The sequence below is a fragment of the Desarmillaria tabescens genome (assembly GCF_030435595.1).
Source record: "Desarmillaria tabescens strain CCBAS 213 chromosome Unknown EV420scaffold_13, whole genome shotgun sequence".
NCBI lineage: Eukaryota > Fungi > Basidiomycota > Agaricomycetes > Agaricales > Physalacriaceae > Desarmillaria > Desarmillaria tabescens.
This window is the reverse complement of record NW_026848312.1, coordinates 244,251-269,526: the sequence shown is the minus strand read 5'-3', so window position 1 is coordinate 269,526 and position 25,276 is coordinate 244,251. Positions and strand designations below refer to the sequence as shown.

The 25,276-nt window shown below is 47.4% G+C and overlaps 8 protein-coding genes across 8 annotated transcripts; 1 reads left to right on the top strand and 7 right to left on the bottom strand.

Moving 5' to 3' along the window:
• Positions 1-2,705: 2,705 nt before the first annotated feature.
• EV420DRAFT_248271 (carotenoid ester lipase precursor) lies at positions 2,706-5,357 on the bottom strand. The gene is made up of 14 exons (XM_060481384.1): positions 4,879-5,357; positions 4,639-4,829; positions 4,526-4,590; positions 4,461-4,473; positions 4,376-4,403; positions 4,235-4,317; positions 4,113-4,178; positions 3,987-4,056; positions 3,794-3,933; positions 3,621-3,748; positions 3,458-3,563; positions 3,354-3,405; positions 3,068-3,297; positions 2,706-3,022 (listed from the first exon to the last, which is right to left on the bottom strand). The coding sequence occupies exons 1-14, from the start codon at positions 5,043-5,045 to the stop codon at positions 2,739-2,741; spliced, it is 1,623 nt and encodes a 540-aa protein (XP_060332164.1). The 5' UTR covers positions 5,046-5,357; the 3' UTR covers positions 2,706-2,738.
• A 1,836-nt stretch (positions 5,358-7,193) lies between these two features.
• On the bottom strand, positions 7,194-8,422 carry EV420DRAFT_1747019 (uncharacterized protein; the record flags this gene model as incomplete). The annotated part of the gene is made up of 6 exons (XM_060480183.1): positions 8,409-8,422; positions 7,929-8,351; positions 7,702-7,837; positions 7,549-7,623; positions 7,347-7,489; positions 7,194-7,232 (listed from the first exon to the last, which is right to left on the bottom strand). The coding sequence occupies exons 2-6, from the start codon at positions 7,965-7,967 to the stop codon at positions 7,194-7,196; spliced, it is 432 nt and encodes a 143-aa protein (XP_060332163.1). The 5' UTR covers positions 7,968-8,351; positions 8,409-8,422.
• EV420DRAFT_1672939 (carotenoid ester lipase precursor) lies at positions 8,373-11,026 on the bottom strand (the record flags this gene model as incomplete). Its single annotated transcript, XM_060479094.1, has 13 exons — positions 8,373-8,968; positions 9,014-9,264; positions 9,321-9,372; positions 9,425-9,530; positions 9,589-9,716; positions 9,770-9,909; positions 9,962-10,031; positions 10,088-10,153; positions 10,209-10,291; positions 10,353-10,474; positions 10,507-10,571; positions 10,620-10,810; positions 10,860-11,026. 13 exons carry the CDS (start codon positions 11,024-11,026, stop codon positions 8,688-8,690), a joined length of 1,722 nt encoding a protein of 573 aa, XP_060332162.1. The 3' UTR covers positions 8,373-8,687.
• Positions 11,027-11,561: 535 nt separating this feature from the next.
• On the bottom strand, positions 11,562-14,607 carry EV420DRAFT_1672906 (glycoside hydrolase family 37 protein; the record flags this gene model as incomplete). The annotated part of the gene is made up of 15 exons (XM_060479093.1): positions 11,562-11,883; positions 11,941-12,006; positions 12,060-12,150; positions 12,200-12,538; positions 12,593-12,801; positions 12,850-12,971; positions 13,026-13,133; positions 13,185-13,280; positions 13,338-13,464; positions 13,517-13,585; positions 13,634-13,668; positions 13,718-13,873; positions 13,924-14,245; positions 14,300-14,359; positions 14,419-14,607. 15 exons carry the CDS (start codon positions 14,605-14,607, stop codon positions 11,683-11,685), a joined length of 2,190 nt encoding a protein of 729 aa, XP_060332161.1. The 3' UTR covers positions 11,562-11,682.
• Positions 14,608-15,244: 637 nt separating this feature from the next.
• On the bottom strand, positions 15,245-17,431 carry EV420DRAFT_1641375 (uncharacterized protein; the record flags this gene model as incomplete). Its single annotated transcript, XM_060477227.1, has 8 exons — positions 15,245-15,355; positions 15,410-15,559; positions 15,613-16,066; positions 16,115-16,284; positions 16,333-16,845; positions 16,893-16,958; positions 17,013-17,183; positions 17,237-17,431. 8 exons carry the CDS (start codon positions 17,429-17,431, stop codon positions 15,245-15,247), a joined length of 1,830 nt encoding a protein of 609 aa, XP_060332160.1.
• An 874-nt stretch (positions 17,432-18,305) lies between these two features.
• EV420DRAFT_1628892 (cytoplasmic protein) lies at positions 18,306-19,317 on the top strand (the record flags this gene model as incomplete). Its single annotated transcript, XM_060476074.1, has 7 exons — positions 18,306-18,391; positions 18,443-18,490; positions 18,540-18,707; positions 18,754-18,806; positions 18,865-18,925; positions 18,982-19,121; positions 19,174-19,317. Exons 1-7 carry the CDS (start codon positions 18,367-18,369, stop codon positions 19,315-19,317), a joined length of 639 nt encoding a protein of 212 aa, XP_060332159.1. The 5' UTR covers positions 18,306-18,366.
• Positions 19,309-20,386, bottom strand: EV420DRAFT_1534603 (uncharacterized protein). The gene is made up of 5 exons (XM_060472805.1): positions 20,200-20,386; positions 19,881-20,141; positions 19,793-19,825; positions 19,676-19,741; positions 19,309-19,624 (listed from the first exon to the last, which is right to left on the bottom strand). Exons 1-5 carry the CDS (start codon positions 20,217-20,219, stop codon positions 19,399-19,401), a joined length of 606 nt encoding a protein of 201 aa, XP_060332158.1. The 5' UTR covers positions 20,220-20,386; the 3' UTR covers positions 19,309-19,398.
• A 441-nt stretch (positions 20,387-20,827) lies between these two features.
• On the bottom strand, positions 20,828-25,191 carry EV420DRAFT_1534600 (uncharacterized protein). The gene is made up of 5 exons (XM_060472804.1): positions 24,638-25,191; positions 24,558-24,587; positions 24,459-24,506; positions 24,375-24,410; positions 20,828-24,312 (listed from the first exon to the last, which is right to left on the bottom strand). Exons 1-5 carry the CDS (start codon positions 25,128-25,130, stop codon positions 20,879-20,881), a joined length of 4,041 nt encoding a protein of 1,346 aa, XP_060332157.1. The 5' UTR covers positions 25,131-25,191; the 3' UTR covers positions 20,828-20,878.
• Between the last annotated feature and the right edge of the window lie 85 nt (positions 25,192-25,276).

The window sequence follows — 25,276 nt, the reverse complement described above, 5'->3', positions numbered from 1 at the left end:
ACAAGGTTATTGCAAAAGGCAAACATCACTCGGGCCCAACCTACAATGGAATTCAAAAGCCGAAAATGAGTCGCCGTGTACGAAAGATAGAGTCTGTCCGGGCTACCCGATTGAACACTTGGGCGGAGCTCAGATAGGATGTAAAGTTGCTGCGGCCGTTAGTCACGAAGCGGAGAAAGCAAGCCGTCGCCGCCCTTTTGATAGCTCTTGAAAGTCCCTCAACATTTGAGTCGAGAGATCTTTCATAATAAGGGAGGAGGATGAAAATGCAGCATTCTCGAGGGAGAAAATGATCATGGTCTTCACCACTTCTATCAGACGAGAAAGCGGCGCACAGGAGCAACTAGTATCTGCGGAAACATCACAGATACGTCCCTGTCAGAAGGTATGAGCTATCCCTCTGTGTTACATAAGATTTTGCTTACTATGGTACCCCTTGCACAAAAGTATATGCAGCTCAAGTGGGCGAGGTCAGCAGATTTTGCCAGGCACAAAAATGGCTCCACAGAAAGACTAGGAGCACGTATGTTAGAACTAGATTCGGTGCTGCAGTCAGACAGGTTCTGCTTACCACGATTCCTAATGTACCAAATCGTGAAAGGTTTTGCGGGAGAAGCCGGGTAACATTGTTACAGTTCATGGTCAAGGGGGCAACGGCTTGGTTGGACAGAAGTTGCTGTAAGGCGTACGGACCATCTCGCGCGAAAGTCGGATCTTCTTAGTCCTCGATGCTCCTGGAATAGTGACCAGTAGGCAGTTATTGGGGATGCACCTTGAGTGATTGGAAAGCTGAGTATCGTTGATGGCAGTGACGCTCTATTCCAAACGGTTCTTCTCATCCTCATCGAAGCTAGAAGGTTGAACTTCGAGATTCCCACGTATATTTTGAGGGGAGTCTTGTGGGTAAAGTAGAAGTGAAGTAACCTGGGCGTATGGCATGGAGGGGCGGGGCGCCAGTATGATCATAATTATGACGTTGGTGTCATCTTTGAGGTTGGCACCCACGGCTTCGTTTGAACAAGAGAATCGGTGCGGCAAGAATTAATCTGCTGCAAAAGTCCTCGGGTACGAGAGGGGTGATGGGGAATGATTAAGACTAAGGGAACACGACATTTTCGATCATATGCTCTAAGAAAAGTTGGCTACATTTCCACACGAAACCACTGTGAACTTACAAGTGCTCCTGAGGCTAACAAAGTCATTTATTGGGACGTCGAGTGCAGACGACCATTGAGGAAATCTTGATACACTGAACCTACAAAAAAGATCATTGTCAGTATTGAAGAAATCATGAAGGAGAGGCCGAGCTACCTTTGGTCAACGGTTTTCTACATGCATAACATCTATTCAGTAGTAATTAGACTGAATACTACATCGACCTATACCCCATCAACATCAGCTTGGGATGAAGCACGTATACTCACCTTGTCGTTCGAAAGTAAATCCCAGTCATTGAGCTCACACGGCCATTCACGCCAGGAAGGACCCTCTTAACCGTTTCCATCACCAGCCACGATCGCTTCCGACCACCAAGAATACGCGGCTCGCTCGCTAGTATATCCCCTAAACAAAGTGCCAAACACCAGCTGATGGCATGGTGCACCGGGCTGGCCTGATTTCGTAGTCGGAGAAAGGGAGGAAAGTAGAAGGAAAGCATGATACACGTTCTCCAGGATGTACACGTTCCGTACCACGCAACACGCCGGCGTCCTGCACGAGTCGCTCAAGACATGTCAGCCTATCCTTTTCCCCGTCGTCCGTGTACCCGTTCTCAAGTATCGCATTATGCTGCTTCCCATCTGGTTCAACATCAGTACAGTTTATATGCATGTTCTGGCACTTGCACCTCGTCGCGGCTCTCTTCTTCTACATGACCTGTGCAAGAAGAACTGCTCAACCAACTTGTCCACCCTTGAGCTCCTCGTTGGAGCTCACGATGACACGAGACACCGAAGCTTCTTTACCTAGTGGACAGCCGGGTAACGAGGAAAGCAAAGTTACTACGGGATTCATGGGATAAGCAAGACATGTGGTGCGGCCCGGTACCCGCGGATCCAAACGCTGACTAAGTTAAAAGTGTTTGCAAGTGCTTCAAGAATCAAGTTATCGGGTCTACGATCCCTACTAGATCCATTACTAGCTTAAGTATCAGCAAGATGTCAACATGTCGAAAAGAGGAGTTTTCCTACTCCTTTTCTGGGAAGAAATACCTTATTATAGCTCGAGGAAACGTCCAGCGTGGACCGGAAAAACTGATTTCGCATCCACTTATGTGTGCTATGGACTCGGAATGTTAATGTAGTTCACCATATGTCTGGGCTGGTCGTTCCGGAAGAAGTACGGCGAATATTTACTGCACTTAGTGCTTGACCGATCCGGCCTAGAACTTGTTTTATTTCTCTGTGCTCTGGATACGCGCGTCAGTATCGTCAATCTATTTTTTCTCGCGAGGATTTCCAATACGATACCTTTCAATCACCTTTACTTCGGAAAAGCCGACTCGCGCAGACGATGACGATGACAATTTAGAATTCATGTTACGTCCGGAACGAAAATCTGCCATAACTACTTTTGTTGAAATTTTTTCGTTTTTAGTAAGTAGAAGGTTATGCGTCTTAGAACGATGGAAATATATACACAATCGGTACGTATCTGATAATCAATATCAATAAGCATAATGAGTGAATGTTAGATTCATTGAGAAAAGTAAAGTGGTATCATTCAGATCCTTGCCAAGATCAAATCGAATTCCTCAATAAGATCTCTGACAAGCTATCCATTGCGTCACTGCGGAACGTGTCTTGAGTGACGGTTAAAGGCTTAAAGGGATCATCATTGAACGTGAGTAGATTGGGAGAGTTGTCAGTCCACTGGGGCCACTGAATGTCAGTACTTCCGCTGGGGTTCAGGGTAGCTGCAAAACGAATGAGGTAGTCTGCCATATCTCCGCCGAAATAGACGTTGAGGATATCACTAGAGTGGAAGGCCCCCAAGACTGGAACGATCTTGAAGCGCTTACTTACTATAATGAATCAGTCATTGTTGGAAGCCGAAACGAACTCCTTACAGAATGCCCATATATTCTGCTTTCCGGAGAGGTTCTGAAGGAAAAACCTTCTAGGCGCCTGGAACACCGCATCGCCCTGGAACGACGCGATCCTCTTGAATTGGGGGGTTAAAATATTCAGTCCTTCAAGAGGATCGGCAGGATAGAGTTCGAGCAACGTGGCAAGGTCTTGGTCTGGCATATTCGGGAAGATCACCGTCTTGAAATATGTCTCGACTTCAGCATCTTTTCTGCGAGACACTGTGAGCTAAGCTTCATTGTCTCGGTAAAAAGTCGGTCCACTTACGTGACATTGAGCGACGATAACGAAAACAAGGTTCCCTCATCATCACAGTCGCCTAGTTGAATTTCGTGAGAAATAAAATTCTCTGCCTCGAATGACATACATACCGCTAACTATGGGAACATCAGCAATTTTACCTTGTTGGACGAGCCGCTGGGGAATATCGGAGAAAAGTACACCATCAGCACGAGGTAGCCACGCCAAATGCAATGACTGGCAAGGGATTGTTTAATTCTTTCGTTTCATTCAAAGTTTCGACAGACCACCCACCTGATAGTCAAATATGAAAGGTGAATTGTCGATGGCCGCTTTCAGAGTGTCGTACTCGACCGTCCTCAAACAAGCAAGCGTATCATTAGAACCAGAGCAGTCTGTCTGAACCACGATGTCATCGTAATCTGCAGAACATCAGGAAGGGACTTCGAAGGAACTCTCCATCATACATTTCTGTCCTCCCTCAAGAGCTCCAACAGGGATCGGAGACCCTGATTGCATGAACGCTGCACGGAAAAGACCTTGAGTGTCACCATCGTAAGCAATCATATGCATCGCAGCTGAAATAGCTCCTGCAGATTCGCCCCATCTATCCAAACAGATCGTCAGTTAAATACGGCGAAAAAATCGATTTTGACCCACATCGTCACTTTTGAAGGATCTCCACCAAACGCAGTTATATACTTCTGAATCCATCTCAGAGCCTCTCTTTCTGGAGAAACATACGTGTCAGAAAGTCAGATTAAATACCGAAGGATCTGAATATACGGTCGTGGAGCCCGAGGTTACCAACGGCAGCTTCCCTGACTTCTTTACTCGCAAGAAAACCGAAGCCTTGAACAACTTCGTGAACAAACCTCGAGAAGACTGAATAGAGAGAAATAACGCACCAGAAACTCGGTAATTCATCGAAACATAGATGACTGGCTGATTCAGCGCGATCGACCGAGAAGCAATGCTAGTGCCATCGTACCTGCGAAAAGAAAGATATTCAGTGCCCACTGATGCATCTAATGATAGTCACTACAAACATAGCCGTGCCACCAAGCTCAAAGCCACCTAGAGACGAATGTTGTTGTAAAAACCCGAACGATATGCAGTAGTAGATGTTCTTACCACCAAAAATCCACTGAGGAGACGTTGCTTGAGCTCATGATTCCAAATCTTGACATATTACGCACCGCAACGACAGGAAGCTTAGAGTTTGAAGTGGCGGTCGCTGGCTTTAGAACATTAACAGTCAGACCTAACAAAGATTAACGAAGTATATGTGATAGATGAGGCGTGTAATCACAATCCTCATCATCAGGAAGGACAGTATTGTAGATGGAGTCGGTCAAGTAATCCACAGCTTCTGCCAGTATCCCTGTGAGAATCGGCAGTCTGATTGCCTGCTGTGGACAAGATGGTCCAAAGTCGCTTGCATCATACGACCCATTGTACGCTGGGAGAGTTTCTGGAAGCCTGAAACGACGGTCTCCCGTTCTGAAGCGAAGAATAAATACGTTCCGAACTATAGTTCAAAATAACGTACGGAGGTTGAGCGAATGGGATGCCCAAGAATTTCGAGACGACCCCGGAGGTTGTCCCGGTGAACGTCGCAGACTCGAGGGTTATGGTAGGGCCCATACGGCTTGAAATGACCGCAGAAGCGACGATACACGCCTGAAACCCAAGGGGAACTAGGAGTTGGAAGAGCATATCAGTCACACAACGGTTTGGGTACCATTATAATGTGCAGGTCATGCTATGCTCAGTGGCTGCTGCAAAGATGATCATCAGTATCAAGTCGGACCAGGATCTTAGCTATTGACAGTTCAAGTTCAACAACTCGCAACAGAGACGCGACTCGAAGTGAGATGTTCCTGGGAAAAGTCCTGTATCATAGGGAAAGTGGCGATGCAATCTAAAAACTTCTCAGGTACTAGATTTGTTGAATTACAGAAGAAGTTGCATCGCGGAAGAGAATCAAAGAAACCATCCTGGTGAGATTTTAGCGCAGCTGCCAGATTGTGCTTGTTCCACCATAGCATAAATCCCAATCAGATTTGGCTGGATATTTGACAGAAAAAAAGATTGGAAAGTTCCGATCGTGATGTTAGCAGCTATGAAGGAAAGTAATTGGAAAGGGCATTGACGTCTGCAAGTTATACTGCGATATGACTGTACACGATCAGAGAGTTTATCCTGGAAATGATTCATCTATCAGAAAAGTGGGACAAGATAATATGACACGTAACCTATGGTGAACTCTCGATGAACCTGATCTCTTCCAGAGGTGGTTTCCCTTTCCAGTACTCAATACATCTCCAGAGGTAGGGCGTTGCTATCTCAATCTGAGTCGATCCATCTTTGTTTCCATCGGTGCTTCATTAGCCATCACGTGGACACTGAGATAGGCACAGGTGGTGACAGGCCAATACTGAGAGCTGAGAGAATAGACTGGTGGGCCATAGAAACATCAATATTAAGGCTAATGTTGACATGATGCGACGGAATTGGAGGGCAGTTAAACCAAATTACACAGAAAAGTGACCTGGTACCTAGAAAAGATCGGAAAAGATGGCAAACGAGGGGAGATATGTGCTCGTTGAGCGATGAAGAAGACAGGGCTTCACAGATGGGCTCATTATTCCGGAGACCGTAAGTCATGGAAGGCAGTAAAAATGTACTACCACTAGCATCCAGGAGGTGACGCCGCAACTTATCATGCATGAACATAACCCCTGTCGCTTCCAGGCGATACTAACAATACCAGATAACACGTTAAAGTGGCGATCATGGCCCAAGCCAATGGTATTTACAAGACTCACCTATTATTTGTACCTCCTTTGGTTTGTAGCTTCTATGATGCCAGTTTCGTCGCGTTGTGTGATCGTTGACACTAAACTTCTGTCTATGCGCATCGAACGACTTGTCTTCATCTGGATCGTTGAGTCTGGTTTATCAGATTGAAAGTTCTGTAATGCCTTTCACTTCATACATGACGTCTCTCCAGTTCTAGAATTTCCTAGTCAGATGAATTCGGTTTCATTGGAGGAAGGAAGGAAGGAGATTTTTTGAGGATGCAAGCAAGTTCAGATATTTCGCCGATGTGGCTGTGCAGGTCCCTGTCGTTTTTCGGCAAGAACTTGCCGAGCTTCCTTCTTCCCTTCGTCAAAAAATTGGGCTTTTCCCCTTCTTTCGCTTACGCGTCCCTTTCGTGTTCGGCTTGGCCTTGCTTTCTCTCAAATTTATGACTTCTCCTTTCTGCTCACTTCGTGGCTATCGGACGATGGATCTCGTATAATATTGGTGTCTAGCTTCATTGTTCAAGCTCAAGGTGCGTACCGAGACTATGTATATGATTGATTTACAGACAGTTGGTTCTAGTATATGTTCTGTATGGCATTCCCGATCCTGATGACGGGGACAACGAAAGACCAGGCACAGGCATGAAGACCGATGAGCTCGAGTGGATCGACGAACTCAAAACGTATCACTCGTGTCGATGTCCGAAATTTTACGCTCAATTAGATATTATCACTATCATCGAGGACGACTGGTGGCTCAGAGAACATGACGGTTGCAGGGCTCTCTCCACTACGAAAGCAGGACCCGGGTCAGGATGGGGAGAAGAAAAGTAACAGTGCGTTAGACCTTTCTTTTTTGCGTAACATTTTCTGATGTATTATCTAGATAGAACACTGCTGCGGAAGGTGTAGGGGCCAGTGCTACTGGTGGAGGCCTTGCTAGGGCAATATTCTGATTCAGCAGAGAACGGGTATCTATTCGTGATGCATCGTCATCTATTAATTATACCATATTCGCGTTTAACAAGGACTTGCCATTGCACCAGAATCGATTCCACTAGAACGTTACCTTGATGCCCATTTCTTCCACTCTCACCTGCGATGTTGATCAAGCTTTAAGCCTCCGAATCGAACTAAAGTACATCTGAACGAAACCAAATCCTCACAAACGTGAGATCTGCAACGACATCTTCCTTTCTCTCACACTTACCAAGGCCTTCATCCCGACGGCAGGTGGTGACACACGGCTCGATCTCAACAGTGGACCTCCCTGCCACTTATTGCTGATGTGTGACGTCGCTTCCAATCCTTTGTTCATTCTCACCGTCCTCGCGCCGCCCTCGCCTGACTGTGCTATCAATGCCGTATGGAATGGATTTTGCAGGAAGAAACGCCCCTTCCGAGTAATAGACTAGTGGGGTGAGGGCTGACGCATCCGCGAGGCAGGTCCGAGTCTGCAATAAGAATCATGTCATATAATGGCCAGCCTATATAAATACATCCCAAGTATCCAGAATATTTATAATATGTTTTTTAGAATGGAAAAAAGGGGATAAGGGTCTTACGGGTCTTGACTAGTCTGGAGACTCTGTCAAAGTCGTCCTCGGAAAGATTGGTAAGGCCAGACTGGACAGCTCGTGTCAAAACAACCTGCAGTTCCTCTACAGTCCGAATAGGTGTCATACTCGGACCAGAGAAGCGCTGTGCAGGATAACTAGCAGATGCTAAAGACCTGTATGACGGCCAGTTAACATCCGCTGTACACGTCTTGATTAATTAGAGCCAAACGGACCTCGAACAGAGCCACAGCGAAATGGTGTTTCCCAGCCATCCAAAATCCCAGGGGCAGAGGCAGATATGATATAGGTGACGAAGTCTGTTTGCAAGTACTTAAGTACTTCAAGTTGTTGGGTTTGCGAAGGTCTGTGATGCCTGCTGACTCTATTACTAGTCTCAGTACTAGCAAGACGTCAAGATGTGGAAAAGAAGAGTTTTCCTACTCCTTTACTGGGAAGAAATACCTCATTATAGCTCGAGGGAACGTCCAGCGTGGACCGGAAAAACTGATTTCGCATCCTTTAGGTGTGCTGTGACTCGGAATGCTAGTGTCGTTCGCCATATGTCTGGACTGGTCGTGCCAGAAGAAGTACGGTGAGTATCTACTGCACTTGATGCTTGACCGATTCGGCCGAGAACTTGATTATTTCTCTGTGCTCTGGATACCCGCGCGTCAGTATATCAATCAATTTTTTCTCGCAGGGATTTTCAGTACATTGAATGCCTTTCAATCACCTTTACTTCGGAAAAGCCGACTCGCGCAGACGATGACGATGACAATTTAGAATTCATGTTACGTTCGAAACGAAAATCTGCCATAACTACTTTTGTTGAAATTTTTTCGTTTTTAGTAAGTAGAAGGTTATGCGTCCTAGAACGATGGAAATATATACACAATCGGTACATATCTGATGATCAATATCAATAAGCATAATGAATGAATGTTAGATTCATTGAGAAAAGTAAAGTGGTATCATTCAGATCCTTGCCAAGATCAAATCGGATTCCTCAATAAGATCTCTGACAGGCCGTTCATTGCGTCGCTGCGGAACGTGTCTTGAGTGACGGTTAAAGGCAAGAGACCATCATTGAACGTGAGTAGATTGGGAGAGCTGTTAGTCCACTGGGGCCACTGAATGCCAGTGCTTCCACCGGGGTCTAGAGTAGCTGCGAAACGAATGAGGTAGTCTGCCATATCTCCGCCGAAATAAACATTGAGGATATCACTAGTATGGAAGGCCCCCAAGACTGGAACGATCTTGAAGCGCTTACTTACTATAATGAATCAGTCATTGTTGGAAGCCGAAACGAACTCCTTACAGAATGCCCATATATTCTGCTTTCCGGAGAGGTTCTGAAGGAAAAACCTTCTAGGCGCCTGGAACACTGCATCGCCCTGGAACGATGCGATCCTCTTGAATTGGGGGGTTAAAATATTCAGTAGTCCAGTATCATACGGAGACCCTTCGAGAGGATCGGCAGGATAGAGTTCGAGCAGCGTGGCAAGGTCTTGGTCCGTTATATTCGGGAAGATCACCGTCTTAAGATATGTCTCGACTTCAGCATCTGTTCTGCAAGACATTGTGAGCTAAGCTTCATTGTTTCGGTAAAAAGTCGGTCCACTTACGTGACATTGAGCGACGATAACGAAAACAAGGTTCCCTCATCATCACAGTCGCCTAGTTGAATTTCGTGAGAAATAAAATTCTCTGCCTCGAACGACATACATACCGCTAACTATGGGAACATCAGCAATTTTACTTTGTTGGACGAGCCGCTGGGGAATATCGGAGAAAAGTACGCCGTCAGCACGAGGTAGCCACGCCAATATTAATGACTAGCAAAAGATTGTTTAATTCTTTCGTTTCGTTCGCAAGTTTTGACATACAACCCACCTGGTAGTCAAATATGAAAGGCGAATTGTCGATGGCTGCTTTCAGAGTGTCGTATGAGACCGTCCTCAAACAAGCAAGCGTATCATCGGAACCAGAGCAGCCTGTCTGAACCACGATGTCATCGTAATCTGCAGAAACGTAACATCAGGCAAGGGACTTTCAGAGGCAGTCTCCAACGTACATTTCTGGCCTCCCTCAAGGTCTCCAACGGGGATCGGAGAGCCTGATTGCATGAACGCTGCGTGGAAAAGACCTTGCGTGTCTCCGTCGTAAGCAATCATATGCATTGCAGCTGAAATAGCTCCTGCAGATTCGCCCCATCTATCCGGACAGCCTGTCAATAAGATGACACGCGTAGATGGACTTGACCCACAGCGTCACTTTTGTAGGATCCCCACCAAAAGTAGCTATATATTTCTGGATCCACCTCAGGGCCTCTCGTTCTAGAGAAAACCGCGTTTTAAATCTTCAATTGGCACAGTGAAGGACAAAAGCATACGGTCATGGAGCCCGAGGTTTCCAACAGCAGCTTCCTTGACTTCCTTACCTGCAAGAAAACCGAATCCTTGAACAAATTCATGAACGGATTTCGGAAAGACTGGAGACTAATAGTACCGCACCGGAAACTCGGTAATTCATCGAAACATATATGACCGGTTGATCCAGCGTGATCGACCGAGTAACAATACTTGTGCCATCATACCTGTGGAAAGAAAGAGTCTAAGTGTTGATCACTGATGAATCTAATGATAGGGACTACAAACATAGCCGTGCCACCGAGCTCAAAGCCACCTTGAGATAAGGATACCATCAGAAATGTTCGAGCAGCATGCGTAGTGGCGATTAATCTTGCCTCCAAAAATCCACTGACGAGATGTTGCCTGAGCTAACACCTCCAAATCGTAACATATTACGCACCGCGATGACGGGAAGCTTAGAATTTGAAGTTGCATTAGCTGGTTTCAGAACATTGATGGTTAGACCTAAGAAAGATTAACCAAGGATACGTGTCAGATAAAGCGCCTAATCACAATCCTCGTCATCAGGAAGGACAACATCGTAGATGGAGTCAACCAAATAGTCTACAGCTTCTGCCGGTATCCCCGTGAGAATCGGCAGTCTGATCGCCTGCTGCGGACAAGATGGTCCAAAGTCGGTTGCATCATACGACCCATTGTACGCTGGGAGAGTTTCTGGAAGCCGGAAACGACGGTCTCCCGTTCTGAAGCAAAGAATAAATATGTTCCGAACTGTAGTTCAAAATAACGTACGGAGGTTGAGCGAATGGGATGCCCAAGAATTTCGAGACGACCCCGGAGGTTGTCCCGGTGAACGTCGCAGAGTCGAGGGTTACGGTGGGGCCCGTACGGCTTGAAATGACCGCAGAAGCGACGATACACGCCTGAAACCCAAGGGGAACTAGGAGCTGGAAGAACATATCAGTCACCCAACGGTTTGGGACTAGACGCCTCACAACAATACATACAATGCATCTTTATAGCTGCGCCTCGAAAGAAGGGCCATTTACCGTCGTGGGCCGGATATGTCATGAGAACTTGTCACGAGAAGTTCGGCCTCCATTTTTTAATTCAATTACCTCACGAAAATCAGTTTGCTTTTTTTTTGATACCGAAGGCTTTGATATCTGACATTCGTCATAGTTCGTGACGCTACGAAGGCTGACTTAGCTTGGTCTAGATTGTATGGAGCCCCACACTTCAGGCCGGAACCATCTAGCATGTCAATTCGCGAGACTGTAAGAATGGAAAATGGTAAACACACATCCAAGGGTACCTGCGTAAGGGAAGCACTGTCAGAAATCACAAGCAAAGTGCAGAATTCAATATGTTACAAATGACCCAGATTTGATAGCAATTCGAGGCGAACCTGCAAGGACCTCATGGCAACTTATGAACGTGATTCTTTGCAACGACACGAATTAGAGCGAACTTCGGACCAGATGGGCATCGCGAGCTAAGTATGGAAAGTTACACTCTCAAGCACTTTAGATCTCTTCGTAGATCTCAGTCTTCAATTCTTTCGAACCAAGCACCGGCACCGTCCTTCGTGAGATACAACTGTCCTGTTATTCATTCAAAGAGTCAAGAGGCTGACAAAGACGAGCAGTAATGCCATGGTCTTGGAATTGCCTGCCAATCCGGTCACTGAATTGGAGGTCGAATCTCCTCCTTGCGTCGTGTTGGTCAATAACACAGGGCATTCTGGTGTTGCCAAGACACCTCCGTATATGCTCGCTACCCAGAGAACGACGCCATTGGTCCATCCAAAGCCAGCCTTTACAGGTGAGTCGTGAGCTAGCAGGTGTAATTGAGATAGGTCGGGATACATCACCTGAACTGTATATTCTCCTCCACGACCGGCAGAATCGATGTCCAGGCTCGAGAATTTCTCAAACATCTAAATATTGCGAATATAAAGACGAAATGCCGATACTGATCTGGACAACTTACATTGCCAGTGTTATTGACGCTCTGGGTTACATTGAGCTCAGCATCAGAAAGACGAGGTAGAACACCCGGTATTTCGCCACCTGTTGCATGCCTACGACCGGTCAGCAAGCTTCACGACACCGTGGTGCAGATCAACGCACCAACTACAAAAGGCGCTAGCAAAATACCTATTTGCAAGTTCTCTCTGGAGGGTCTGAGCCCAACCTTCATTGTCTGTCGAGTTCCCACCGTTTATAACCGTCCCATTCAAAGCGTTGATGTCGGCTTCGGGTCCCAGGTTAGTCGCATTGACACCTGACAAAAGCGTTTGACTAGGAAGCTGGGATTCCGAAATGCCAAGTTGGTCAGGAGGTAAAAGATCAAACGTAGAATGATTGGAAGACAGCGCAGAAAGCGTAGCACTGGTGATATTGGAAGGTAGAGCGCGAAGGGCTTGGAGGATGATATATTGATGGGGGGCCCATGTGTTAGGGAAATCCCTTGTTCAGGAGTTGATTACTTCGCACAAGTTAGATTATATGATCGATGCATACCATTGAAGACTGGTATCCAAAAATGTGCTTGGAAATGTGCCGTTGAAACGTTTGAGAATCAAATTGAGAGGAGCGAAATATTTGAATGCACCCTCTGCGCCGCTCAGAATTTCTGCAGGAGTGATACCAGACCATACTGGATAATACGAGGCAGCAGAAAACACGCTGTTTTGCCTTCCGGATGCGATATTAAAGTCATAGAATCCCATCTAAATATTATTAGGCCCTCCGAACATGGAAGTTACCAGCATACTTACTTTTGTCGAGTTCCATAATAAGTCAAGAATCCCTTCACGAATAGAAGCGGCTTTATCGCGATGCCTGACCGCCGCAGTTTCGTTGTTCGAGTATAACTGTTCCATGATTATATGGTTTCTGTCTATCAGAAAGACTTGAACTTCGTGCTGGATATCCATATGAGGTTGTGACGTACACAAGATGCTGTTCAAGTCAACAGGTATCGTATTTCGAACGTTCAACTCCTTCAGATCCGCATTTCCCGAGGCTGGATTGCTAAGCCAGCGAGAGGTGTAATCCCATCCTATTGTCAAAATCAATATTATATCGAGGGTTAAAAGAAGAACATAGCTACCTGTTTCTGCACCGCTGGCAAGCTCTGCATACAGAGACGAGCGTTGGCTTTCATTTAGTGCTGGCGATACATCAGCTCCATTAGCGGTCAAGTAATCTTGAAGCACGTATGGATGAATCATCTTCAGAGACGTCTCTTATGATTAAAACGCACCCGTCAAATAGGACTCGGGCCTTGGAGCAGTATTGTTGACAGCATACCGGGCCATCTCGTGCACTTTATTACTCGACGGGCTTGTCACATTGACTGTGCGGTTTTCTTGCCACCAATCAAGTTCTTTCTGTAGAACATAGGTTAAAGGGAGGCCATAAAGGTCGATAACGAGGTTATACCTCAGCAAGGGGCAACGCCCTGGTTAATATACTTGTATCGTTTGTCACAGTGATATAGCGGAACAGCATCTATCATTGGCCCGTGATTGAGCGAACGTCAACAAGTTGTCGACGTACCTGGACAAATAGAGGCGGCTGGGACCTGTTTAGGTCTGTAAACTACATAAGCCAGTAGCGGAAGATAGCCAACTGGTTCCTTACAATAGATTCGTCCCCCATTCGGAATGAACCCAATGGTATCCAGCTCATCCATGAAATTTTGCAACGTATCATTGACTATATCGTATAATTGTGACTCAAGAAGTCCTTCGACAATCCAAAAACTGTCCCAGTAATATTGTTCACGAAATCGACCCCCTGTACAATGATGTCAGTACTTTTCTCTATAGTCACAAATCTTAAACGACCTGGCACGACGAAAGTATGATTCAAGGGAATCAGAGAGCTCTCACAAGTTGTTCCTGAGCAAAGAACGGAGGAATTAGTCGTGCGAATCAGCTGACTCCAGTAGCCATGGACAGTTTGCGCCCAAGCCCTCAGCAGCGAATCAGATACGTTCGCTAAGAAAAGAGGATTTTCGTTGAAGTTATTCAAAGTTAGCACCTCCAATTCTAGACCTTCCCCACGGAAGTCGGCATCGACGAAGTCTACAATTTGTCCTTCGGTGACGTTACCGCTCGTTATATTTTCAAAGTCGGACAGGACATCCTCAGCCGATTTATTTGTGGGCTTCAGAAATGTGTGAGAGAAGGTAGTCAGTCTGCGGCTACTTTGGATGCACACCTTGTCCACAAAAGTCTTAGGATCGGAATACAGCGCGGCGACATTCACCGTCTGCAGCAGCTAAACAGGATAGACGCCCTGAGCCTAATTTAACAACGCCCCATGTGGGAGCGACCCACCGGACCAGCACAGAAGATTTCAGATGGACACCAAGCCTGCGTGGGAGGAACCGGAACCTGCGAGGGCAGAGAAGAATCAAGTGCCGCAGATGGGCTTGGGACAGCTGTAGAGACAGTTGTCTCAGACGATGACTGGGCCAAAATTCCCGAAAAGCATAGCACCACCACAATTGCGCCTAACGTTGCCATCAGGATGGGGACGTGGCTGCCATAATGCCGTTCGTCGCCTCTTAAGTAGTATCGAGCCACATCATTTCCGTACAAGAATGTTCCGGATATTGATCAACAGCGAGCATCAAATGACCTTCTTATCCAAGAATTTCAAAGCAGGCATGCGCGTATTTTATCACATGGTCGTTTCAGACTAGACAAAAGTAGAAAGACGTGGAACTGATTAAGGAAAACGTCGCATTGTAGGCGCTAAAGGTGGAAAAGGGTAATCGAGGACACACCTCTGCATTCGAATCAGAAGAAGGCCAAAGCAGGGTCATGATGTCACCTAAGGGTGCTGACTTGGCACACTTCGATCAAACGGAGAACTGCAAATACTCATCGTGACCAGGCTCTCGGCCCAACGTGCTTGGAATAGTAAATCTTCGATGATCTTGCGCAACGAGCAGGCAGAAGTAAGAGGAAAGTGAAATATCATTATGTTTCGTGGATTGCATTCAAATGGCGAACTCACGACATGTACAATCTCCCATATAATACTCCTCCGCGACTGACCAGCGCGAGCAAAATCCGTTATCACTAGTAGTAACTCGCAGCACACCACTCAGTAGACAAGAACGCCCAGTGCTACACAACGCACCTGCCCCGAGGTTGCCTAGTCAACGAATAATTTCTCGCTGTGAAGACCTTCGCCGTATGCCATGCTCTCAAAGATGACTTGACGCCAAACACTGATAACCAGCTCGATGGCCTCTTCTTCCAGCACCTGTGGGAGTCAAGTGAATCACGAGGACGATTAACTGCGTCACTGATTACTCACAGGTTCAAGACCTTCAACTAACTTTTGCGGACCTTTATGATCCTTGAGATGCTCCAAAACGAACATGATTAGATCTTCCTCTTCCATCTCACCAAGATATTTAACCATAAGACGTTTAACAAGTGGTTCGAGCTTCCTATCAATCATTATCTTCCATGCAGGTCAGCGCTGGTCGGCAATCTTGAACAAAGGAAAGAACGCACATCAGACAGACCATCCCAGCGCACCTTTGCCTTGAACAAAGTCTCTCTATCATGAGGTACGGACTCCTTGATCTTCTCCAACCTTGCTCTAGTCTGCTCACTGCTCTCCGCGACACTAAAGTCGAGCTTCACAAGAGGAACTTTCCTTTTCTTTACTTCATCGTCATCTTCTTCTTCTTGGACGAACAAGGTTGCTTTCTCTTTGTTCCCCGGCTCTTTCGTAGTCGCAGGTGCCAGTGATACGTTGAGCTTCACCGGAGCGCCATCATCCAATAATAGCCCTGCCTTCCTTTGCTCTTCAGCCAAGGCCTGCATCTCGTCCATTTGTCGCGCCAAGAAGTCCTCCGACTCTCGTCGAAGGTTCTCAGCCTCTTGTTCTTCAAACCGACGTGATTTGTCATCGGCGGCCTCTTCTGCTTCCAGCCGACGTGCTCGACCTTGCCGCCATCGGGCCCTGATCGCAGTGAGTACTTGGGCAGCGGACTCAACAGCTATCACATACCTATCAACATAGAACAGCTCGTCACTCTCATCGTCGTCCCAAATGTCTAGCCGTGCTCGCATTTCAATCCTATCTCGTTCCTCTGCATCCCTAGTGGCTCTCTCACGCTGAATAGCGCGTTCTAGAGCGAGTATCCTTGTTCGCTCTCGAGGCTCGTACCGTCGTTCCCGCTTTGAACCAGTTTTAGCGAGAGTAACAGAAAGAAGCAGAGGACTCACGTCTCGGAACGAAATCTCTTCTTCGCGTTTCCGTGCTTCCCTCCTCTCAAACTCCAGCTCCTCGTCGGTCTTAGCTGTTTTACCAGGCGCAGCCCGCAAGTCATCCAAAGATCTATCCTCTCCTGCTTTGACAAATCCCACTGGTTTACTGTAGCCTTGTGCACCTTTGCCAAACCCTTGCTGCTTCGGTGGCGCTGATGCTGTGGGCTGTGGCTTTCCCCATTCTCGCATTTTCGGTCCACTCGGCGCCCCTGATGGTCCAGAAGCAGCCTCTCGCAACTTTTCCCGCTCACGCTTCGCAGCCCTCTCGCGAAACTGTGCGATTTCTGAGATGACCAGGCCTCGCTGTGTTTCTGGTAGATCGGCCTCCTGGAGATCATGTAGATGAGGCGGAATCACGTATTTTTCACGGTCAATCAGACCACTATTAGCAGCATCTTCTGATGTCTTATTAATTTCGTCGACGAGCTCGTCAATTTTAGCTTTGGATTCTTTCCGCCGTGCTTCGTCAGTCTGAGAAGTTGTCAGTACATTCTCATGAATAGACGGAAACAACGCACGTCCGTTGCCATTCGTTGCGATTGATAGGCATCTAAGAAACCGCGCGTTTTTTCATCTGCTTTGACCTATATAATACTCGACGTGGGCGAGAATGAGAGGCAAGGAGCCGGTAGACGCACCAGTAGCTTCTTATTCGCACAACCGTCTTCCAGCGCCGGTAATTCCACGTTGTTGAGCAATTCTAGAGCCCGTAAAGCGCCCTCAGGTTCCTCGAACTCTGCAAAGCCAAATCCTTGAGGCTTGTTCGCAGGCGTGATTAGGCGCTTGAAAGACTTGATAGGACCGCAAGCCTGCCACGAATGAGTTAGAAAGGCCAGCTACCAGAGAAAATGCCAGCACATACGGAAAGCAATTGGTTCAAAAAACTATCCTGAATGCCTCCCGATATTGACCCGACGAATAATGTTGTGAATTTCTGATTCGGCGGTACAAAATGCATTTGCTGCTGCTGTGCAAGAGCAGATATTGAGGGACCCTGGCCGTACGACGGCAAAGGTGGACGCAGACCAAGTCCCATTCGATTTGGTATGGGTTGCATTTTGGCGTAGGCTGTCTCGACCATCGATTTAACTTCTGTGACGGACAAAAGGAAGGAAGGCCAGACCTTGATGGGTTCTGACTTCAACAAAGAAGTAGAGTACTGCAGAGAGTGAGTATATGCGAATATACAGTACTTTACACTCACATACGCCGAGAAATTTGTCTGCCGAACCCTGATTGAAGGTGGTATCGTGACGGTCGAGAGCGGAGAAGATAAATAATCACTGAAATAAACAAACTAGCATAAAAAGGTCAAATATCCCAAAGGAGAAATCTGGCAGGCTGATTAGAATCTGCTCAAATCTTTGCATCTTGACTCTTTTAGCGCCTTTTTAGTCCATAATTGGCATATTTTCCAACCAGAAGTGTCAAAGCACTTCCTTAGTGGCTCTCCTCTCTGAAAAAAGCAATCAGCAGGATTTTTTTGAGAGTATAAAAAATTATTTCAACTACTCGATTTGTTGCCGGTGACGTTGTCAAAATCAGTGGGAAATGTCAAGTGTGACAAGTGGTGACCTGAAATCCCGCCACCGGCTTTGCTGCGACGAGAACAAGCCGCAATTCGGGTGCAGCGGCAGTGCTCGTTCAAAGCGTCGGAATCCGAAACCGAGTCACACCACTTGATTACTATACTATTTCGTTCAATTCGAACGCGACCCAAGAATTTTCGGCCCAAAAAAATCGCAATAATCGAGAAAAAATTATTTCCGCTCCCCGATTTTTTCGCTGTGACGCGTGACGTTCGAATTGAACGAAATAGTACAGTAGAATTCATTCGATCGTAAAGCATCCAATTTGGCCAAAATCTGTAGAAAAAAAACCGGCTCCCGGAGGCCGTAGAATTTTGCTCTATTTTACCACCTAAACGTCGCATATTTGAGGCCGAATGTATTGAGCAAAGTTGGCAGGAGCTCCCTCTGCACTATCAACAGAATGGTCTTGTTTTTCACATCTTCGGGTAACATTCATCCCTTTTTTGAGTGTATCTGTGTCTAATCGCATGTTTTAGCAACAAATCCTCCCGCAACTATCTACATGGGCAGGGATAAGGTAGAAAGTGAGCCATACATCTCTCGTTTAGACTCGACACAAACATCCTACCACAGATGAAGAACTGATAAAGTACGCCTGGCCACAGGACGTATGGTTTCATGTCGACAAGTTGTCCTCGGCTCATGTATACCTTCGGATGCCTGAATCGATGCAATGGGAGTCAATACCAGAAGTATTGCTCGCGGATTGCAGCCAACTAGTCAAAGCTAATTCCATTGAAGGTAAGCCAAGTATTTTTTGCGTGCACCGTACCCAAACCATCCACAGGAAACAAGAAGGACAATCTAACTATCATCTACACGCCCGCGGATAACCTCAAGGTACGTTCATTCAGCTCTCGCGTAACCATCGAACTCCCTTGTAGATCAAGGACGATAGAAAACTGGAGATATGGCTGTTGGTCAAGTGTCCTTTCACAATGACAAGCGTGTCAAAAGAGGTAGCCCTATATCGCACTTCCGTGCATGCCTTTGGTCGTTCACTTGAATTGTTCAGTCCATGTCGCTAAACGCGAGAATCCGATAGTCAACAGACTGAACAAGACAAAGGTTGAGAAGGAAGTAGACCACGAACAGGAAAGGGTTGACAGAATAAAGGAGGAGACCGCACGACGCAGGGCTGCGGCTGCCGAGAAGGTAGGACCTTCCTTTTTTTTCGAATACATCAATCTGAACCAGATTACTCCAGAAGAAGGCAGATCAGGAACTGGCCCGCGCTCGAGAAGCAGAGAAGGCAGCTCGATCTTATGATTCCCTATTTAACGTACCAGAGGATGAAGATTCAACAGAACCAAGAAAGACAGGACGAGAATTGGAAGAAGATTTCATGTGATGTACATGTAAGATGTATTCAATAGGTTCGAAAAATGACAAGTTGTACTTTACAGTCAGAGTCCTGCGCACAACATCACAATCAATATCCTTGCTTTCCTGGCGAGTCAACAGTAACAGGCAAGGCGACATATTGCTCCCTTGCCTGGCGACGGCGAAGACGGAAGCGTCGAATATGGAAGAATGCGAGTCCACAGAACAGCACGACACTGACACCTCCAATAAGGTGGTTCTTAGAAGCCGAGAATTTGCATCCACCCTTGGAACTAGAGGGTACGGAGGTGTTAACAGCGCCATCCACGGTCCAACTATACACAGGTATTAGTGAAATATGTCGAGGGCAATGCAGCTATACATACGTTGCAGAAGGTGGTTCCCCATGAACTTGGAACAGCGGGCTCGTAGTGATGACATCTCGGATGTCACTAGGGGATACCCATCAATGTCAGCACCTACAATAATACAACGCTACTCACTCAGTATGTGTAGCTTGCAGGTAATACATATCACTGTTCTCAAGTACTTCAGTCTCCAAGCAGCTTGTCGCCCAGCGACATTGCGTACCTTTGCGTAACATCGTCATCCACCTTCCACTGTACGGATCCGCGAGCGGTCTCGACGTTGGTGGCTACCTGCCACGAATCGAGTGTCAAGTCATTCTGAAGCTGAAAAGTAATTGACTCCGGATCGCCTGACTCTACGATCCACGAAATATTTGCTGCCCCCCCAGCCTTGAGGACAGCCTTGGAACCATGGCAGCCTCCAGGACTCGGTTTCAAGAGCTGGAGTCCCTGAACGGTTGCACTGGCAGCTAATACAAGTGCGCTATCAGGCAGTAGGTCAATTCATTGTGAGAATCAGTAAAATCTGGAGGTTTACGCACGCGGCTTTCAAAGACAACATGGTAGTGAGTTGAGTATTGCGCTAGCCTGACATATTTAAATATGGGTAGCACCGCACAGCCTGGCTTCAGCCTGGACTCGCGTCTCCACGGCAGCTCGGCGCTTTCGTACACGTGCCATGTTCCGGTAATAAGTGTCCTGTTACTAACATTAATTAATGTCGTTGATGTTACAAGTTAAATAGTGTTAATAACCCATGTTAGGAAGTCGGCTTTCATACCCACTGATAATTAGTGATTGAAATGTTAGTAAGTCTGGTTCAAGTCAGGTTTTCTGGGGGTACAGAAGGGTGTTCAAGAGATGCCTCAGTCGACTGCCCCAGTCCAATGCGAAGAAAAGCGACACTTCAGGAGAAAGTAGCGACACGGAATCAAGCAACCACGTCCGACTCCCTTCAGCTCTTTTGGACCTTGTCCCCCGGACGTTCAGGGAGTATCTCTGAGCCCCGCGATGATCTGGAAGAGGTCGAGGAGACCGCAAGAGGGTTTGGGAACACAACAAAATAATCTAACGCGTTATTACCTATTTGTTATTGCCCGTGTTGATAACGCACCGTTTGCTGGTTGACTTATTAACTAACCGTTAGAGGAAGCCCGGGACTTTTTAAACGATACCTTACACTGAGAGATCTTATTAAAGATTATAGATAACTAGAGCAAACTAAAATAATGCTAACATATTCTCTAAAACACTCTGGTTAGACCAGTGCAATATATACTCTGCTCGTTTCCCCTTCACCTCATTCCCATGGTCGAAACAATGTGGAGCCAATAGAATAGGCCCGTCCAAGGCTTGCCTGTACGTTAAGATTTCCTTCAGGATTTCCCTACTTCCCTGCCCAAGAAGAAGCCCAAACAGTTTCTTCGCCGACGCATCATCCCCAGGGGCGATCGTCATCAAATCCGACCAGATATTACAGGCAACATGATGAACCGCAACGAAACGGACAAACCCATCCATCGAAGGGCCTATCGTCACAAGCGCACGAATATAAGCGCCGATCATCTCAGAGCTGCGTTCAACAGGATAGAGATACTCTCGTATATCCTGGGAAATGACAGCATCGAGAGGTACATGGATGCTCTTGATGAGATGCCCGAAATCCAACCAGAGATGCTTCCGATAATCCACGGCATAACGCATCGATGTCGGGGGTAGAAGAAGTCGAGCGAAAGATGGATGGGCGAAAGAAATCGCGTCGTATAGTGCCACAAAGTCCGTATAATACTGGTAAAATGGTGTTCCAGCTCCAAGAAATCTGGCGGCAACCATCTCTAGATCTTCTTGTGTGGTTGACTGAACTTTCGATTGCGCGCCCACCGTATACGGAGAAACCAACTCATTCATCAGATGTCCCACAGCTGGATCGCGGAATACCTCATCAAGACCCTTATCATGGTCCTGTTCATGCTCTAACATGAAGACCTTCATACATCCAAAAACTGCTTCCGGTCCGGATAATACAAGGTCCGCTAGACCACTAGCAAATCTTAGGACAGCCTCCCATCCCAGCTGCGCCAAAAGGAGAGATGCACGCACTATCTCCGTCTCCGAAATATCCCAGGATGGAGGGAGTGAACCTTTTCGTTGGAAGACGGATAGTTCATGCCCAGAACGTAAAATGTGGTCAATCGGCGTCAAAGCCCAATCTCCCTTTAACGGAAGACCAACGGGATCCCAATCTGTCGTGATGAGCACGGAGGTTACTAGTCTCTGCGACGTCGAGAGTAAGATTGATCTGGGCGTTGGACTCAAGGGTGCGATGTAGATGTCATCTCTGGACTGAATAACGTGGTGCAATATGGGCTTGATTACTTCCATCCCGCCCCGCTCCCAGATAATGTCAGGTATCTTTAATTGTCGTTGTTTTGCCCAATCAGCCGTAATCATCCCGAGAATGTCGTCCAGAATCGCGAGCGCGTAGTCTTCATCTCCAGGGAAACACCTAAGGATGATAGCAAAAGCTTGTGCCATCCACAAGTCGCCTGAACTTCCGGGAAGCTTTCTCGACAAGAGGAGGTAATAGTAAAGAAGAGACGCAAGAGGTCGACACATAACTCTAGTATATGCACCGACCAATCCACGGTGTTCAGATTTGAAAGGATAACTCCAAACCGGATGCGAGACTAACAGGGCGCACAGCTGCGATATCCGAGAAAAAGGTAGGCTAAACGGTGGTGACTTTGGTGGACCACTCGAAGGTATACACGCCAGCCATAACCGTATCACAGCTGTCAGTGCACTGGCACACCTCCCCGCGCTCAACAACGCTGGTAGCCACTGTGACGGAGCTTCTCTTGACCGGATGTTCTCGAGATCAGCTTTGAGGCCCTCTAGTGTGGCCAGCGTGATCTGTCTGGCTAGGCCAGTCTCATTTTCAAACCCTGGTTTTAAGACAGTCAACGCTGCCTCCCGTTCCGCTTGCCCACCCCGAGTACTGTTGACCCGGGAGCCCTCCAGCCATGTACTGATGCATCTCCAGATAGCACCTTGCGTGTCCATTATTTGCCTCAGCGAGCCCTTGTCTTCTGGTAATCGGTCACAGACCGTCAATGCCAACACGTCCTCGCCCCATCCCCATGCAACAACTCGACTCCACAAAATGTCATGACTTGGAGATGTCCTATGAGGGTCTGTCGCACAAACCATCCAAGTGCTTATCAGTTCAGCCCATGCCTGTGCTAACTTGCCCCCTGTATCCGTCGCATAGACGGCCAGCCGTGTCCACAGCTCTTGTGCATCCGTCGCAGTATGGGAATACATCCCATACCGTCCTAGATAGGTGTACAACCGTAGGGTCGACACCAAGAGTTCATGGGCCAACTCGGCAGGATACTGCATGGTTCCATCAGCGGAAGGTATGGTGCTTGTGATAAACTTGAGCATCGCATCTGCCGGATCACAGAGCGCTTTGGCGTTCTGCCGCGAAGCACTGGCGAGGGTAATAAGACATTGAATAGCAGGAGGATGTGGCGCTGCAGTGGAGAGCAGGAAGACATTGATGATACTCGCGACGAGGCTGGACGTCTGAACAACCGTTTCGGCCGCAGCTTTGGAATGCTTGGAAATCCGGTGGACAATAGCAAGGAGCTGAAGTTGATTTGGAGTAGGAGAGGATTCGACAGAATTGAAATCAGGGGGAGATGAGAGTAAAGGAGCTAATTGTGAGAGCATTTCAGGAAGAGGTAGAGCATCAATCAGAGAAGATATGGATGGAGGCGGAGTCGTAGTAGTGGCAGTAGAGATATCAACTGGTATGTTGAGTTCGACTTCCCCAAATGCAACTTCCACATCATTCAAGTCGACCTGTAGGTCATCAATCTCTTGAGCCTCCCAGCCAACCAAACATTGCCAGACAACTGCAATTCCTCGTGCGCCAACACTTCCCCGCTCGGGCAAGACTTCCAGACCTGCAAACAAGATACGCTTGAGGAGTGCGGCAGACTTGGCAGATAGGTCATTCAGCGATAGATCGTCTGTCGTATTTCCTCCCCCGACACAATTCCTCAACCATCGGGCTACGCCACTCAAAACGCCCAGCATGGCCGCCCTCTGAGCGGCAACACTAGACCTTGTCAGGAGGAAGATATCATCGAGAGTATATCCAGCGTGCGATCCCTCGGCATGGTGATGCAAACCAAGATGCGTAGGAAGAGTTAGGCTGATAGATGAAGGAATTGGATTGCCCGAGAGACCAAACCGAAGTTTGTCAATGGGTGAAGAATCGTCCGACCGGTCATCCGATGTAGATGGTTCCATCCATGCGAGATCTGGATTGGAGGATGGAGCAGAAGGGAAGTATTTTCGGCGAATATACTCGGGACTGCCTTCTTCTGGATCCTCCGACGGTGCCATGCCTGCGACGGGATACATCCCTAAAGAAACGATATCCTCGTCTGTTCCTGCAGGGGGCGGTGGGGGTAAGGCTAGTACGGTTTTCTTGCGAGGAGAAGGTGGTGCCGATTCGTAGACATGCACATCGGTTGGAGACAGTTCAGCAAATCGAATCTTCCGCAGTGCTTTGTTGGGCGTTGATGGACGCGTCGCACTCGCTGAGAGAGAGGGAGGGGGAAATGATGCCAGCGGAGGGGAGACTATTAAAAATAATGCAAATCAGACACCATGATCAAATGGAAAGCTAGCGCAAGTAGCGTACCCGGACGAACGGCAGGTTTTTCAGATGTTATCGGAACTGAGAGCGCGGTCAGTGAAAATTTGGGCAACTATACAAAAAGCATGCCTTCAGGAAGACTTTTTTCTGAATTGCGCCTTGAACTAGTAAACAGGTCTGCACGTGTTGTTAGATGGTGTCAAGTTTTGTGGGGAGGTACTTGAATACCTGGCTCTTGTAATGCACCATTTTCACCAGCTGAAATTCCAATGAAAAACAGCTACATTATGATATTGCGGACTTCTCACCGGTAATGGAGTCACCTTCAGGGCGTTTACGCTTCATTTCCTCAGAATCTTTCTCTGCTTGTTTTTCCCGCGCCATCCTTGCTCTCCTCAAGATATCACCAATGTCTGCCCCGAACTTTTCGTAAATTTCGTTCCGTTCGCGTTCTCTTTCCTCTGCGCTCATATTCTGCACCTTCAGTTGGTTCTGTCGGCTAATTTCCTCCCGCCAATCAGTCACATCTTCGTCTTGACGTTCGTGAGCCACTGGAGTGCTGGGCGTGAACGGAAGAACCTTTGGAATCGGAACAACTGTAGGAGCACCACGTGGTAGAGTATTGTCCGTCTTGCGTTCTTCATCTCGTCTCCGTGCGAAGGCACTTTTCGAACGATGCTGTGCGGCTGGAAAACCAGTTTTTCCGGATGTCGGCGGCTGAGGTGGTCTGTGTAGACCAAGAGAAGGTGGTCGCTCAAACACCGAACCAACTAGTGATGTACCGTTCGTGTGCTCGTGCATGATTGAGGTTCATGGACAACATACAGGCGCGGCTCTGCAGTGAATGATGTGGTGAATGACAGAACCCCTAATGGAGGAAAAGAAGGTCCGATGGGGACGATGCGTGTGATTTCCTGATTTGGAACTCCCCTCCGACCGGCCGATCT

Coding starts and splice junctions, on each gene's coding strand:
- EV420DRAFT_1534603 (XM_060472805.1), bottom strand. CDS start 20,219: ATGTTGTCTTTGAAAGCCGC. Junction 19,742..19,792: donor CTGCAAGCTACACATACTGA/GTGAGTAGCGTT, acceptor GGTATCCCCTAG/TGACATCCGAGATGTCATCA. Junction 19,625..19,675: donor GGGGAACCACCTTCTGCAAC/GTATGTATAGCT, acceptor ACCTGTGTATAG/TTGGACCGTGGATGGCGCTG.
- EV420DRAFT_1534600 (XM_060472804.1), bottom strand. CDS start 25,130: ATGCACGAGCACACGAACGGTACATCACTAGTTGGTTCGGTGTTTGAG. Junction 24,411..24,458: donor AGAAAAAAGTCTTCCTGAAG/GCATGCTTTTTG, acceptor CCGCGCTCTCAG/TTCCGATAACATCTGAAAAA. Junction 24,313..24,374: donor AAAACCTGCCGTTCGTCCGG/GTACGCTACTTG, acceptor TATTTTTAATAG/TCTCCCCTCCGCTGGCATCA.
- EV420DRAFT_248271 (XM_060481384.1), bottom strand. CDS start 5,045: ATGCTCTTCCAACTCCTAGTTCCCCTTGGGTTTCAGGCGTGTATCGTC. Junction 4,179..4,234: donor GATGAATTACCGAGTTTCTG/GTGCGTTATTTC, acceptor AAGTTGTTCAAG/GCTTCGGTTTTCTTGCGAGT. Junction 4,057..4,112: donor TAACCTCGGGCTCCACGACC/GTATATTCAGAT, acceptor ATGTTTCTCCAG/AAAGAGAGGCTCTGAGATGG.